General features: G+C 43.9%; 1 protein-coding gene across 2 annotated transcripts in view; it reads left to right on the forward strand.

The window, feature by feature from the left end:
• The first annotated feature begins 771 nt into the window (after positions 1–771).
• LHFPL3 (LHFPL tetraspan subfamily member 3) overlaps positions 772–15732 on the forward strand; it is a 263972-nt gene continuing 249011 nt past the window's right edge. For both annotated transcript variants that reach the window (XM_074869933.1, XM_074869932.1), the window contains exon 1: positions 772–1240. In XM_074869933.1, coding sequence (XP_074726034.1) covers positions 772–1240 — 469 coding nt within the window. The remainder of the gene's footprint in view (positions 1241–15732) is intronic.

Raw genomic sequence — 15732 nt, forward strand, 5'->3', positions numbered from 1 at the left:
GTGCCGGGACAGGAGGCCGCTGCTCACCCCACCACCCGGGGGGGATTCGACAGCTACGGCCCCCGGCAGAAGACAGACCAGTGTTTTGTGAGGGAACGGAGAAACCACACACACACGTTTTAAACTTTAAAATCCGTTGCCCGCACGTGTCTCCCGGGACGCGCAGCTCAGCCAGGCAGCCGCCACCCCGCCCGGGCGAGGCGCGCCGGGAGCCCGCCGGCGGAGGGGCCGAGGGGAGGCCGCGGCCGCAGCGCCGCCGCCGCCCGCCGGGCTCGCCCTTCCCGCCCTTGCGCCTGCCGCCCGCCGAAAGGGCGCCAGCGGCCCCTCGGCCCCCGCCCTCGCCACCGCCTCTCCTCAGGGCCGGCGCCTCACCGGTGCCCCCGCCCGCCGGCGGTTGCGCAGGGCGGCGGGGCGCCGCCGGACCCGCGGCGGGCGCTGTGGCGGCTGGCGCCCGGCGCGGCGAGGAGCCACGGGCGGCGGCGGGAGGGCGGGCTGCGGGGCGGGCGGTGCGCGGCGGCCGGCGGCGCTGCGCCCCGATAGGCGGCGGCGGCCCGTGTTGGTGCTGCCGCCGCCGCCGCTGCTGCTGCTGCTGCTGCTGGCGCGGAGCCGCTGAAGCCCGGCGGAGGGGCTCGCCGGCTCTCGCACGCAGCGGCGGCGGCGGAGCGCGTCGCGTCGAGCGGAGCGAGCAGGGAGGAGGAGGAGAGAGGAGGAGGAGGAGGAGGAGGAGGAGGAGGAGGAGGAGGAAGGGGAGGGGGGATCTTCTCGGCGAGGATGCCCGGAGCGGCTGCAGGGACGGCGGCGACAGGAGCAGGCTCGTCAGGAGCGGCAGCAGCGGGGATGCTCCCGGCTCAGGAGGCGGCCAAGATCTACCACACCAACTACGTGCGGAACTCGCGGGCCATCGGCGTGCTCTGGGCCATCTTCACCATCTGCTTTGCCATCGTCAACGTGGTGTGCTTCATCCAGCCCTACTGGATCGGGGACGGCGTGGACACCCCGCAGGCGGGCTACTTCGGGCTCTTCCACTACTGCATCGGCAACGGCTTCAGCCGGGAACTCACCTGCCGGGGCAGCTTCACGGACTTCTCCAGCCTGCCCTCGGGAGCCTTCAAAGCCGCTTCCTTCTTCATCGGGCTCTCGATGATGCTCATCATCGCCTGCATCGTCTGCTTCATCCTCTTCTTCTTCTGCAACACAGCCACCGTCTACAAGATCTGTGCCTGGATGCAGCTGACCTCCGGTGAGTGGGGGCAGCGGCCCCGGCCCTGGCGGGGCTCCGCGCCGCCCTGCCCGGCCCTGTCCTGCCCGGCCCGGCCCGGCCCCGCGGGGGGCGCGGGCGGCTCTGGAGAAACTTGCGGCGCCGGCGGCCGCCCGGGCCGGGAGGGGGTAGGGGGGACGGCGGGCGGCGCGGGCCCGGGGTGCCCCGCCGGGGCAGGCGGGGAGGTGCCGCTGGGGGAGGGGGGGCCGGGGCGCATCAGCAGCGTTGCAGAGCGGTGCCGGTGCCTGCCCGCGGCCGCCCCACCGCCCGCGTGGGGAGCGGGCGTGGGCCGAGGTCAGGCTCAGCCCTCAGCCCCTCGCACGGCCGAGGAGCGGGGCTGCCCGGAGAAATTGCCCCGCTTCGGCCTGCGAGCCGACCCGTGAGCGTCAGACAGTCCCAGGGAGGGTTGGCGGGCAGCGGCAGCCCCAGGCAGCCCTCCAGCGCTCGGTCTGTCGCTAAAGGTCAGGAGAAAATGGCAGTGGGGGCCGGGGGCACTTCGAGCAGGCGACGGGGGGTGAGGGCAACTGCCAGCCTGTTGAAGGTTAGTACTGAGCCCAGGTTTCTGCCTGGTCAAGGCAGAGCCCACTTCGGTTCAGCGGGAGGGGATGGCGAGGTCTTTTGTTGGCCAACTGGAAGGGCAGCTGAGGTCATTGCATGTTACGTGCATGAGTTTTGGTTGGGGTCTGTACCACCTGTTCACAAGGTTTATTTTCCTTTGTATCTTACGAGCGTAAAGAAAAATCCATTTCAGTTGCTGGTTTTGACTCAGAAGGTCTTCTGACTTCATTTGACTTTCTCCATCACATCCAGTGTCTCCCAGGGGAAAGCACATGATAAGAAAGAGGGAGAACACCAGGACATCCCTTTTTGCATTTCCAACACAGCTTTCCCTCGGAGTTAGTGTAGAACTGGTGATTTGTGTGCAGCTGGGAGGCAGAGGAGGAGAACAGAATGGTCTGTAGAGTTGAGATAGTGATAAAATCAGTTTTAGTAAGATAGAAAAGATCGATTCTTCCATAATTTGGAAAATAAAAGTCTAAAATCAAAGCATACTTTCTGCTTCTCCTCCCAATAATATTCTTAAAATGAGAAGTTCTCGCTCTGCAGGAATAAGCTGTTAGGGAAACGGAGCAAAATGTCTCCAAAATGGGTTCACAATCACTTTTTCAGTCCCCTTAATTGACCTACATTCATTTCAGTTTCCGAGCAATAATTGTTCTGAGTTGTTTGCTGAGCAGCTTCAGCATTATTCAATTTGCTACGTAGTCCATGAGGCTTAGTGGAAATTTCTGGTTTGTGTGAAACAGCTTTAACCATTTCTCTCTGCGATGCTGTTTTTATGTGTGTGATACATATTTTTATGCTGTTTCTGTCACTTAAGTTTCCACACGGTTTCTTTCTTGGGGATTGATCTGCAGTCACTTGAGGTTGGTAGATTTTTCCTCGATTCCAATGAGACTAGGTTTCAGTTCATATCTCTGCGTTGGGAATCCTCTTCGATGCTGGTGGCTACTTTGTTCAGTAACACGCATTCTGATATGGTCTTATTTATTGTACACAGTCATGTCACTTGGCTCCAGGCAGAGCAAACTGTTTCATCTTTGCACCACTGACGTCTCCTCTGCTCCATTAAGGACTTCTGCTTTCAGCTGTCTCCTCTCCTTATGGCTCCGCTGGTAAAAGGTGGCACTGGTTTGGTGCATCCTCAGCCTGTTCTGTTCACGTCCAGTATGCAGTAGGACAGCACAATTTCCAAATCCCTTACACTTTTCAACATCAGGGATAACGGTGTTTTATTTATATGGTTCCAGTGCTTCATGCCAGCAGAAGCTAGTGCAAAGTAGGTAAGAATGAATCTGATTCCTTTGCTGCATTTCTGCACAGGTGAATAATAGTGTTTAAGAAACCACTGCATGCAGCTGGTCTACAGGAGCCCAACCAGTTTATACCATGCTGCACATGTGCAGGTGTGACACCAAAGATATGTTTTCATGCAAAATAAGACAGAATTTTTGTCATCTTCCAGGTGGCTAGATGCACTGTTAGCATTAGAAGTCAACAAAAGGAGTTTTACGTCAGCAGCAGAATCACTTTTCAGACTACTTACCTCCAAAATTAAAACAATAGGGGAATACATGTATAACCAAGTTGTTATTGGCCATCTTTCCTGGTTTGTACGTGAATGGTCTGGAAGAACTGGAACAATGTTGGGTGTTGAAAGAGCCTGACTTTGTTGTTTGCTGAATGTCGTGCCTTAATTCAGCATTTACCTGACTGTTGATTTCTGTATTACCCCAAAAAAGTTTCCTCAAAGGGAGAGAAGACTACCAGAAAATCTGTATTGGTTTGCGTTGCATCCTTTGAAGAAGAAAGGAATGGTGGTGGGACAGAAGGAAAACTTAGAATAAAATGTGCAGGTCAAGAGAGTTATAATGAGTTCTGACAGGTTTTCTATGAGCTATACGACCTACTTCTGTTATTATTTTCCTGTTTTGAGAGTATAAGTAATAGGCAATAATAAGCTTAAGATGCTTTTCTCACAAATAACAATACAGTAATGTCACCTACATATGCATGTAGTTCTGTGTAGTACAGGAACAAGATTGAACCTGAAGTAGTAAAATAAACAAGTATGTGAGTATAGCTTTGATTTTGCTTGCTATTATGTACCTTAGTAGTGTTAGCATTCAGTTAGATCATACAATAATACTTAAAATTGATGTAATTTAAGTCTCCTTAGAAGCAGTTTTCTGACGTGGGATCATGCTTGATTTAGGACTGCAAATAAAAGCTCAAGAACAATTTTTTTTAAAAGAAAGCTTTTGATCACATTCTGTCCTGCATGAGTCATTATAAATTGTCAGCATGATATAGCTCTTGTTTTGAAGAGGTTTTTTAAATAAGGAAAAGATAAACAATATCTTGGACACATGCCTTTTCAATCCTTGTTGCTGTCTAATCATGTCTATGATTAAGCAGAAAAATCCTAGGAAAAAAGCTATTTCCTTTGTGTATATGAGGACAACATACATTAGACTCCCTTACAATTTTGCCATGGCTTAGACTGCTGGTTTTGTTCCGTGTGCATAATGCTGTCAGGGTACACTTGATATCTTGAGAGCCGGTGTTGGCAGCCTCGTTCTCCATCCCCTAGCCTCCCCTTCTGCAGTTTCAAAATTATATGTACACTTGCATGTACACTTAGCGAATTTGAGCAGCTGCATGAACACAAACACTTAGTGAAAGCATTAGAAATTAGGTATTACTGCTTTTTACTACCCTACATTTAAAATTTGCAAGAAACCTCACAATTAAAGGTATTTCTTGAGATTCATTAATTTATAAGTTAAATAAATTGAACGTTTCAGTTCTGTTGTGATTTTTTTCATTATTAGACATTTGTCATTTCTTTTTTTCTTTACTAGGATGTTGCAAGTTACAGGAAAGTAGAAGGAAAGTTCCATGAAAAGTAGAGAAAGCAAAAGAAAGGTGTGGAAGTGTCCTATGGACAAGTAGGATGAAACCAACATATGTGTTTTGCTGGAGATGCCTAAGCCTGTGCCCACAATAAGAGGACAGTTGAACAAAACAATGTAAAACCTCTGTACTTTGTCAAACCACAGACCAATCTAGTCCAGTGATCTCTGACAGTGGTTTATAACGTTAGCCCATAGAAGCATCAGAGTAGCAAAAGCTCATTTTGCCCTCAGTACTCTCTGTCCTTCAGCACTTGTGTTTAGGGATTTCTTGAGATAAGTCTTGGCATTTAAAAGCTCTTGCTGGAATTTCTTTTTTATGACTTTGGTCATTTTTTGAACCTATGTAAACTTTTAGCGTTTACAGAGCAAGGAGTTTCACAGCTTAATATGTGTTGTGTGAAGGTTCAGTAGGTTTTTTATGTTTTAAACCTTGTACCTGCCCATTTCATTTGATCCCCCCAGCTCATGTACTAGAAGACACTGTGAACTGGGGACTCTCAGACACCTTCCCTGTTCTTGTCCTGATTACACCTTTGCTGTATCCACTTAGTTAACTGTTTTTGAGACCTGATGAATCTTTGGCTTCTTAGTCATTCCTTAGTTGTTAGGTTGTACCATGCCTGTGATCATCCCTGCTGCCCTGCCCGCAGCCATTTCTAGTCTACTGTATCCTTCCAGAGGTGATGGGACCAGAACTACACACAATAGTCAAGACAGAAAAACCAGCTGTTTATACAGTGGCATAATAATATTCTGTCTTTCATTCTTTGTTCCTTTCCTAGTAATTTCTAATACTCACTTTTCACTGTTAGTGAACAGTGGGCTGATGTTTTCACAGAACTACCTATTATAACCCCAAGATCTCAGTCCTGAAGAGGTAGTAGACACCTTAGAGCACATCACTTTGTATAGCTAGGTTTTTTTTCCCTCAAAGAAACTACTTCGTATTTGTTTATCTACACTGACTTTAATTTGCCTTTTTATTGCCTAGTCACTCAGTATTGTTAAGTCTTTCTTCATAGTCAGCCCTTATCTTAGCTACCCTGAACAAGTATCAGCAGCAAACTTTGTAACCTTACCATTTACCCCGTTTTCCAGCTCATTTATAAATAAGTGAGCAGCTCCCAAGTTCCAGCACAGATCCCTGCAGGACTCCACCATTGACCTCTCTCCACTTGGAAAACTGACAGTATTCTCCTACCATCTGTTTCTAATTATTTATCCTTGCAAGGGCATTTATTTTTATCCTCTCGGAGTTTAGTTTTTTTAAGACTTATGAATGACAGATTATCTAATGTCTTTTGGAAATCCAAGTGGACTTCGTTAATGAAAATGTCCATGGTACGCATTATTCTTTACTTCTTTGGAGAACTCTAGTAGTTTTGCGAAAAATTACTTGAAATAGGTGTGTTGGTCCTACCTTACTCTCTTCCTTTCATCACAAAAATATGCCATGTTTGTGCATGTGCTGACATACTCTGTTGTCTTTCATAGTCCTTACCAATTTATGTGGTCTTTCTGTGGTTCCCCAGGTTTTCCCTGGACCTGTTTTGAACCTGTTTTTAAAACTGGTTTCATGTTACTCAGTTGCTAGTTCTTTGGAGTCAAAGCAGCCATAAGAGAGAGGTTATTACATGCCACAGTTAAAAGTTCATTTAAAACAGGGAATTGTTTCAGAATGAAAATTCTTCATTGCAGCTGTGTTGTTTGCCTTTATACTTGAAATCAGTCTGCAGGACCAGGTGACTTTTATATAAGTTTTAAAAGGCTTGACCTTGATGCTCTCAGAGCCTTTGTTACTGCTGTTTGTCAGATCTTGGTATAGGGGTAAACTCCAGAAGGCTGGAAAAAAAAACCAGTTTTGCACCAGTGTTTGAGCAGGGTGTCTAGTGGAGTCAGACAAGGATCTTGTTTGTAGCCTCAGTTTCCTTAACAATTAGTTGGGAGAGTAATACACATTTATGGCTGCTGAACTTTGCAGGTGGCACAAAAATTATTTGTTTAATAAATTATAGTAAGGATAGCTAATTCCACAGACTGATTTTTGGATGTCATAATAACCTGGGCTTGCTTCAACAGCCTGTACTTTAATATACCAAATGCAGTGTAAGACTTCTGGGGATCAAAATGTAGGAGGCGTCCTACTGAATTGTGGAAATTACACGCTATGGAAAACAGTTATTTAGAAGATAAATTAGAGGCTGTGGTAGATGGGCATCTGCATGTGAGTTCTCACTGCAGTGCTGCTCTTAAAAAGTACAGCACGGTCCCTAAATGTGTGTGCAAAAAATGGGACTGCCATCGCCCGCAGTGGTTCCCGTGCCCACTCTGTCCAGGTCAAACATCTGTCAAGACTCCCTTTCAAGTATAAAGTAGAAAGGATTTTGGGACTGATGTAAATAAGTGAAAGAGGAAGAGCTAAAAGGATGAATTTTCTTGCTATTCAAAAGAAGATTAAAAATTGACAAATTGTGGTGTATGAGGACCTACAGGGGGAGATTTCAAGTCATGCAGTGCTCCTTCACTTGACAAATGCTGTGTTTGGAAGCTGAAGTTACACAAATTGCATTAGCCATGACGTATATACATGTGTAACCTGTTAAGTTTAATTTGTTAATTATCTTTACAGTGGTTTCTTCTTCACTTAAAAGTCTTTATGTAAGATTGTGTGCCTCTTTCTAAGAGGCATGGCCTAACTAACCAGAATAAAGGACCTTAATCAACACTGCTGCAAGCTTTTGTTTCCACCATGTACCCCAGTCGTAAAGCGAGAGGCGTGCAGGAGGCCAAAGGGAGAGGAAGGCCAGTCCAGGAACATTGAGCAAGTTTTTGAACTGAGTTTCAGCATTGATGCTGACTTTAATAAAAGCATTAACACCCCCACCCCACCCACAGCGTGAGGCAACTGAGGTTTTTCAGTGATCTGTGAGCAGTAGTGGGTGTCAGACCTTTGGGGAGAAAATTGTAAAAAATCGGGGACACTGAAGGCTCTGACCGTGGTAAAATGAGGATTGCCTCTGCATCTTGGGGAAATGGGGTGCTGGAGCTGTGTAGGCTGGCAGGAAGCAGGGAAAGAGCTGAGTGCACTGCTTGCCAACAAATAGACTGTCTTATCAAGCCTATACGGACATCTCCTAATTCAAGTGGGCCTGGTGCATGTGCTTATTTTTCGCAGAGGAGAAATCATGCTGCCAGTATGATTTTTTGTCCATTCTGCTCCAGAGGAAAGTTTCCCGTCGGGCTTAATAGAGATCCCCAGGGCCTCCCTCATCCTTGGGCTTGGAGCGCCCCGTGGTAGCCTCCGCTCTGCTGCTGTGATGCTGGCTGCGCAGAGTATTGCCATACTGGCTTGGGAAGTCCTCGTGTCCTAATGTGAGTTGGCAGGTTAGCTGGATAGGTTGGAAAGATAAAGAACTGAAGGTTTTATTGGAAAGTTGCGGGTGAAATGAGTGATGGGGCTGTGCAGACTCTTTGGTTTCATTACTTTGTTTGAAGTAAACATTTTCATGGATTTCATGCTTTGGCTGTAAAAATGAAGGTAAAAGGTGTATCCTGTGAACAGGGGAAATGAGGGAGGAATGCTGTGCCCCAGTATCCCCTCATCAAGTAATTTCTTTCCCCAAATATCCTGTGCCTACAATAGCAAATGTTCTCTCCTGCATCTCATCATCCCTTGCCTTTGGTAGCTAAACTCTCTGACTCCTCACAGGCTCTTCATCTATGTAGTTGTCAAGGACACAGCTTGTGTAATAGCTGGCAGAAAGCTATTTGTATGTTGATTTGATGTCCTCAAGTTGCCACCTAGATTTGTTGAAGGATAAACTATCCCTGTCTTTTCACTGGTGGGAATTCAGGATCTGTTCTGCTCTGCCCAGGAACCAGCTTTTTCACAGAACTTGCAGAAGTTTAGTATCTTGGATGCTTGTAGCATCAGTCAAATTTGGTTGAAATTGGTCATCAGGCTCAAAATCACACAGGCGCATCAGTCTTGATCCCAGAGGGAACCTGGATAAAATGTATCATGTAAGAAGTGTATGTCATTATTTGTATGAGTGATTTGAGATTTTGATAACAAAACTTGTTTTTGAAGGATAAAGGGGTTTTGGGAATGGAGAAAAGATATTTTCTTTTGTTTTAGAGTGTAATAAAAATTTCAGCATCTTGTAACTCTTCCAATTGCCTTTTATTAACATCCTGGGGGCAGTGGTCCTCTGTTTGAAAAACACTAAGATAACAGAATAGTAAGATATAAGAGAAAATGCATGAAGTTATCAAGGCAGTTTGAGGACGAATTCCATTTCACTGAAAAAAAAGATATATGGTAGGGGAGAAAGAAACTGGGAAAGAAATTAAAAGAGGAGAGTATCACCTATTGAAATGTGGGGAGCCGAGAACTCAAATACCATTGTGAAAGAGAAATGGGAGTGGAGTTTTGGAAAGCAACTGCTGTTGGCACAGCTCAACTTTCTTGCACCTGAAGGGGCTTTACTGGCATATGATACAGCTGCTGCTGAGTTCTTTCAAAAATTCCTTCTAAAAGTTTAATTAAAATTGCTATATGGGAAAATGAAGCCAGGAAGAGGAGAAACATACGGATATTATCAGCTAGATTTCAAACACTAAGTTTATTTTACCTTTTGAGAAGTGAACCTTTTTAGCACTCTGGTATAAACAGCATTAGCTTTGATCTTGCAAACATAAAGACAGCAAACGTATCAGAACAGAAAATCTGTGGTGTGATCAGACAGTGTGGACTCAATATTTGAAAATGAACAAGATCCAGCTGTGAGGAATGGCAGGGTCACAGTAGTGAGGCATCACAAAGGAAAAAATAAAAACATTTTTGCTCAGTAATGGTGAAATGAAAAAAAAGATATGAACAAGCCTAGAGCCTGAAAAGTCTGCAGAATTCGATAACATCGGTTGCTATCAGCATTGTTAAAAATGCAGTGGCAGCATGACAGAGTGAATAGCTAGAATATGCATTACTGTGTGGAACAGTGTGCAAATCCCAATTACTAAGAGAGAATTATGGCTAGAATCCTTAAGAAGGGGAATATAATAGACTTCAAGATCTATCTATTCTAAGAAAGATATTATCCATCTTCATGTTGGCATTCAGAGATGCAGAAGACTTGAAACAAGCTGGCCTTAGAATGAGAAGGTCATACATACCGGGGGAAAAGGTTCCTTTATTTTCTCCTTGAGAAGCCAGATGCAAATTTATGAATTTCATTGATTTTAAAAGGTAGCTGATGGCCTCTGTGGAGAGCCTCTTTGACACAAGCACATCATGTGCTATTTCAGAGAATATTATTCAATCAAGTAATTGAGACTGCATCAGAAGGAGAGAGCTACTGAATAAACTGTTTGAAATAAATTATTACAAACAGTTGATGAGTTGTCACACATTCCACTTTCCTTATTTTTCTGGTTATCTTTCAAAGGGAAAAGTTTATAGAGAAGGAAGCTAGACATGCTGTACTTCCAAGGTCAAAGACAAATATTCTGAGTTGAGAGGTATAGAAAACACTACTTGTGAAACCTTGGGAGGTTCTTTTGTTTACTGCTAAAAGTCAGAAGTCGTGCACCTTACTTGTAGAAGTTCATTGCATAAGGTGAGTGATCTCATGCGATTAACATGGTCAGAATGTGTCTTGTACTGCTGTGCTAGACAGTACCTCTGCAACCTCCGCCCTACAATACTTTATTTGTTGTGATGAACTTTGTGTGCAGCAGAAGTGTGAATAAAATAGGAAAAGGTCTCTTAAAATCAGGGAAGGTTTTAGCAGGGAGGGGGAGGAGGGCGGGCTAGCAGCAGTATATTTTCCTCCCATCTGACCTCCTGCCTCTTCCTCTGCAGTAACAGGCTTCTGGAGTGGCTGCAGAAAAGCGAACGCTCCTCAGCTCTTTGTAACATGGAGTCTCTTGATGTGGGCAAGAGGTGTCTTGGAGAGGGTTGTTTTGCAAGAGCCCAGAGGACAGCATGTAAGCGTGGAACACCTACATAAATGATCCCATGCTTCTTGGAGATCAACAGTTTTCAAAGTTAGGCTCAGACATTTCCATATCAAGTCATCTCCTCAACTTGCCAGGGCCCAAGAGAGGGATGCAGTGGCTATGCTTGTACCTGCAAATTAAGCATGTCCAGAACTACCCTCTGGTGCATTGTCAGCTGGCACACTGGCCAGTGTCCATACTATTACATTTTTTACCTTCTAAAACTGGGTCACTGGACTCATACTGCCTGTTGGGAAACATTCCTGGCATGTCCTAATTTGCATGTGCCCTGGCAATATTTTGGAAGACTGTTAGTTGGAACAGACTAAAACCACTCCTGTGACACATGCTGTGGGACAATTCTAACAATTTAATAGCTTAAACAGTTGAGTTTCAATGCCTGGGAATGCTCCCTGGCCCTGCTTAATTTATCTGCGTAGACGTAACCAATATGTAGCGAAGTCTGAAAATGAAGAGCTCAAGAATTATCCATGCAGGAAAGTTAAGGTGACACGGGATTTAGTCCTTTAATTTAAACCAATTTTTAACTGCAACTCAGCGCCATAGTATTGATTTCTGATATTCTTTGTTTAACAAAAAATCTGTGGATGAAAAATTTGCATGAAGTGTAGTTTGCTTTGAAACTAGACTTAGTAAAGACCTTGAAAAGGAAAGATGGTTGTAACGTTTGGCAAGAAGTGATCAAAAATGTAGAACAAGCAACAAAAAAATTTTTCACCTAGAGATAGTGGGAGCATGTTGCCCATGAACCTAAAAACCATAAATGAATCTTCTCTCTGATGTAGACTGTGTGTTTCAAGATCAGATTTCCTTCAGGTATCTTCAACTTGGCTAATATATCTTTGAACACTAGAAGACTGTTATGCATTGAGTCTTCACTTGAGAGACATTCAGTGTAGCTTCGCAAAGAGTTAATTCAAAGTTTTAAGATTAATTTCATGAGAGAAGTATTAGACTTTCCATGCAAATAAAATTATTCATCCCTGTAACTTTATGTTCCTCTAAAGAAAGTTAATTATTACTTGGTTGCTGTGTCTTAGTATTTAGTGTTCCTATTACTGGTGAAGTTATATTAGAACATCAATAAAATAAAAAGCTTGAAATGGCAATTCATGGTCATTGTACTAGAAAAATATAGTCCAAAATAGTCCAAACATGCTGATGGCTTACCAGCCACAATCACTTGCATTTAGTTCATGTCAGGCATTTGTATTTGATCTGATTTATCAGCTAGTATGGCATCATCAGCTGGCTCACCAACAGTTATTTCCAAGCTGACACTTCACTGTTTGTCAACCTTGAGGCGTGAGGTGATAGTGGTGGTGTGGACTCACTGGTGCAGAATGAAAGACCATGCAGCTGAGGACCGATTAACAATGAATGAAGAAAGAACCTGAGTATATCTGTTCACCCAAGGATGGCAATGGGACATCAATGTAATGCGAATGTGAAGAGGGCATATGTGATCTTGGCATGTATTTTGTGAAGTATTTCCAGCTGATTTAGGGCAATGTTGACATCACTACATGATGCACTGTGATGTGCATCATTACATGATGCACTGTGATGATGATGTAGGATTCTGGACACTGATGTCAAATTCTGACTGAGATGGTAGTAGCTGCAAAAAGGAAAACCAGTGACCGGTGGCATTTCTTGCAAGGAGAAAATTCAGAAAGCTTGGTTAGTTTAATGTAGAAAGAGGAAGGTTGATAAGATGTCCATGACTGCTGTCTAAAAACTCTCAGAAGGGCTAAAAAACAAGAGGAAGGGAAGAGAACTGTTTAAGCCAGTGATTTTCACTTTTATTTGGTTTGATTTCCTAAACCTTTTCCAAAGATGATGCTACATGCCCTATAGTGTTATAGCAAATTACAGCCTGTTAGGCTTACTTTGCTTCACAACACTTTAAAAATCACAGTAGTAGTTTATGAACCCCTCCTGAGTCCATGGACAGTAGAGTGAAAACTAATTATTTTAAACTTGTGGCTAACGGTGGGAAAAGAACAAATGGATATTCACAGAATCACAGAATTGTCTAGGTTGGAAAAGACCTTGAAGATCATCCAGTCCAACCATTAACCTAACATTGACAGTTCCCAACTACACCATATCCCTCAGCGCTATGTCAGCTCTACTCTTAAACACCTCCAGGGATGGGGACTCCACCACCTCCCTGGGCAGCCCATTCCAACGCCTAATGACCTGTTCTGTAAAGAAATGCTTCCTAATATTATCTGGATATAAATTACTTCAGCGTGGAAATTAAAAGAAGGTTTCTAACTATTAGAGCAGCAAAGTTCTGCAACAACTTTCTAGAGGGAGGAGATTTGATAAAATACTGAGCTGTACACTGGAAACAGATGAGTGTCTGAAAAATGCAGTGTTTGTAACAGCATGCCTTGTTCCTCTCTTTCTCATTTCTCAGAACTAATTCATCTAGGTGAATGCTCTTTTCTATTCTACTCCCATTTGTTCTGTTTTTTAAACAGTATCACTCCTATCTCAGTGTCTTCTAAGATTAAAACCGGAAAGTGACCAAGATCTGTAGATCTGTCAATTGGGGCTCCATTCCTCCCTGGCATTCTGACCAAACAAGCAAGGGTTTTCCTTACATTCCCAGCAAAACTGTAAAACAGTGTCAACAACAGCTGCTGCAGTAATGTGCTTCACATTTTCCCTTTGCATTCAACATTTACATGTGACTTGGATATTTAATTTCCTTTAAGAAAATTTAATTTATGTCAGTTAAAGACTGATGTTTAAAAGTGAAAGTAGTTGAAAAATCTTTAAAACATTCTAAAATACCAAGGTTTCAGGAAGAATAGTTTACAAATTACGAGTTCTATGACTAACCTGAGATCTAGTTTTGCTAAGGATGTCTCCTCGAGAAGTTATCCCTTGGTATCTCTCCATGCACCTAATTATTTTGTGATGCCATGCTGCTATGTAAACAGTCTTCCTAAATAGCTAAGAAACATGTAAAATCTCTTCATCTTGTTATGCTACTGGATGCTTCTCTTTTTGTGTGAATAGGTTTGTGTCAAATACATTGGATGTTGTAGAAAGAACGAGATCATCAAGTGGTCTTCGCTCATGCAGGGTGGGAAGCGGAGCAACATGGAGTTCTCAGTTCTGTCCTTGTGCCTCCCTTCCTGCCGCCTGTGGCAGTTTGAGAGGGAGAGAGAGGAGGGAGCACTTTGTCAACAAGATAAACAAGTGTTCAGTGCATCAAACTACTCTATATAAGGCAAATATTCAAATGAAATATTTTTGATCTTGTACATTTCTATGAGAGCTATTGCATGCAGTGTGCATACTTAAAAATGTCTGTTTGGGATTTTACACCCATAGGGACGGATCTGCAGGTAAAAGTATCTGGGTTTAAATTTAGCCTTACTGAATTCAGTGAGTTTCTATGTGAAGCTGTAATGGTGTATTTAATAGCTGAGTGTTAAATATGTAACACAACATTTAATTTATTTTTAATTGTATGGTATGTTGGAGGAATTGTGCTGAGGCAAATGTGAGGTTGTCTGGGAAGTTCTAACTGCGTTTTTGTCTCTTCCCAAGAGGCGTAATCTTTTTTATTCCCCAGGGCTGCTTTTTCCCAAATTAAGTCTGAGCCAAATGCAAAGCACACTTCTACAGACAGCTCCATTTTACTTTACACTACATCAGCTGATGGGTAAGCATAGATAGAACGGCAAGGATGTTCCAGAGAACATGCAGTGAAATACCTGACTATACACACCTAACTTAGCCTGTCAAACTGCAGTAAGGTGGTATCACCATTGGCCTTGGCAGACCTAACTTGGCTCTGGCAAGACCAGTCAAGTGTTTCTGCAGTGAATCCAGGAACGTTCAGGGTCTTAGGATATAATGTCGGTCTGTGGAGGCCAAGCCATCAAGCAGTTGCCTACATCCAGGTGTCTGCACTTAAAATGTCTCAAGGATCCTGTCTGACCTCTAACTGCTTTTCCAGAAGGACACAGGTCTTCTATAGGTTTTCTATCATCTGTACATGAATGTTTCACAAGCAGTAGAACACCTCAAGTGGCATTAGGCACCAGCGTGCTGGCAAGTGAATCAAACTCTAGCTTCTACTCTTACCTTGCCTGTAAAACACTTTCATTTAGGTTTCTCAGTGTGGATCTGAATCCCACCCTTTGTGGTTATGGAGCCAGCCTGGTCTCAGGCATCTAATTAGCCCTGGATATGAGGTGTTCTGATTGGAGCCAGCATGTGTGGGTTGCATGGCTGTTCTGTCATCTGGATAAGCCTTCAGAGAAGATCCTGGAGTTGATTGAATGCCTATGCAGCCAGTTAAAACTGCCTGCTTTGGCCAGTGATCTGCAAGGGAACCATCCACAGGGCTGACTGTAGAATTGTTTTAGTTTTGGTCAGGAGTGCATTTTTAAAGTTAATCTTCCAGTTGTCCCAACTTCTGTAATTTGATTCCCATTGTGGAGCAGTCTTGGGATACGCAAACTGGGTTTCTTTCTAAATAAACTGAACCAGATATCCTCCAGAACTACATCTGATGCACTTCTACCACTAATGTGTGTGTCTTCTACCAGACCAGCCTAGGGCTGCTCTGAAGTGAAACCTCTGAAACACATGCGTTGTGGATATTTGGTCCTAAGCACTGTTTCACTTTCTAGATCCACTCTGTTGCAATACGCAATTTACTAATGTAGATACAGGCTATGCTTTCATACATTGTAATTTATTAAATTGCGCTTGCCTGTGACTTGGATTTATAAAGTTGAGTTTAGGGATGATTAAAAAAGTATTTTGTTCTAAATTAGCAATATACTGTCAAACATAGTTTGCTTTTAATGTGCTTTTGTCTGGGATTAAAATAAAGCCGCAGAGTCATAAACACAGGTATCAGAAATATGATAAAAGGAATTTGCATTACCTGATGCTGGAAGAGATTAGTGGATAGTGTATGACAAGCTGCAAAATAGG

The sequence above is a fragment of the Strix uralensis genome, chromosome 5 (assembly GCF_047716275.1).
Source record: "Strix uralensis isolate ZFMK-TIS-50842 chromosome 5, bStrUra1, whole genome shotgun sequence".
NCBI classification, from domain to species: domain Eukaryota; kingdom Metazoa; phylum Chordata; class Aves; order Strigiformes; family Strigidae; genus Strix; species Strix uralensis.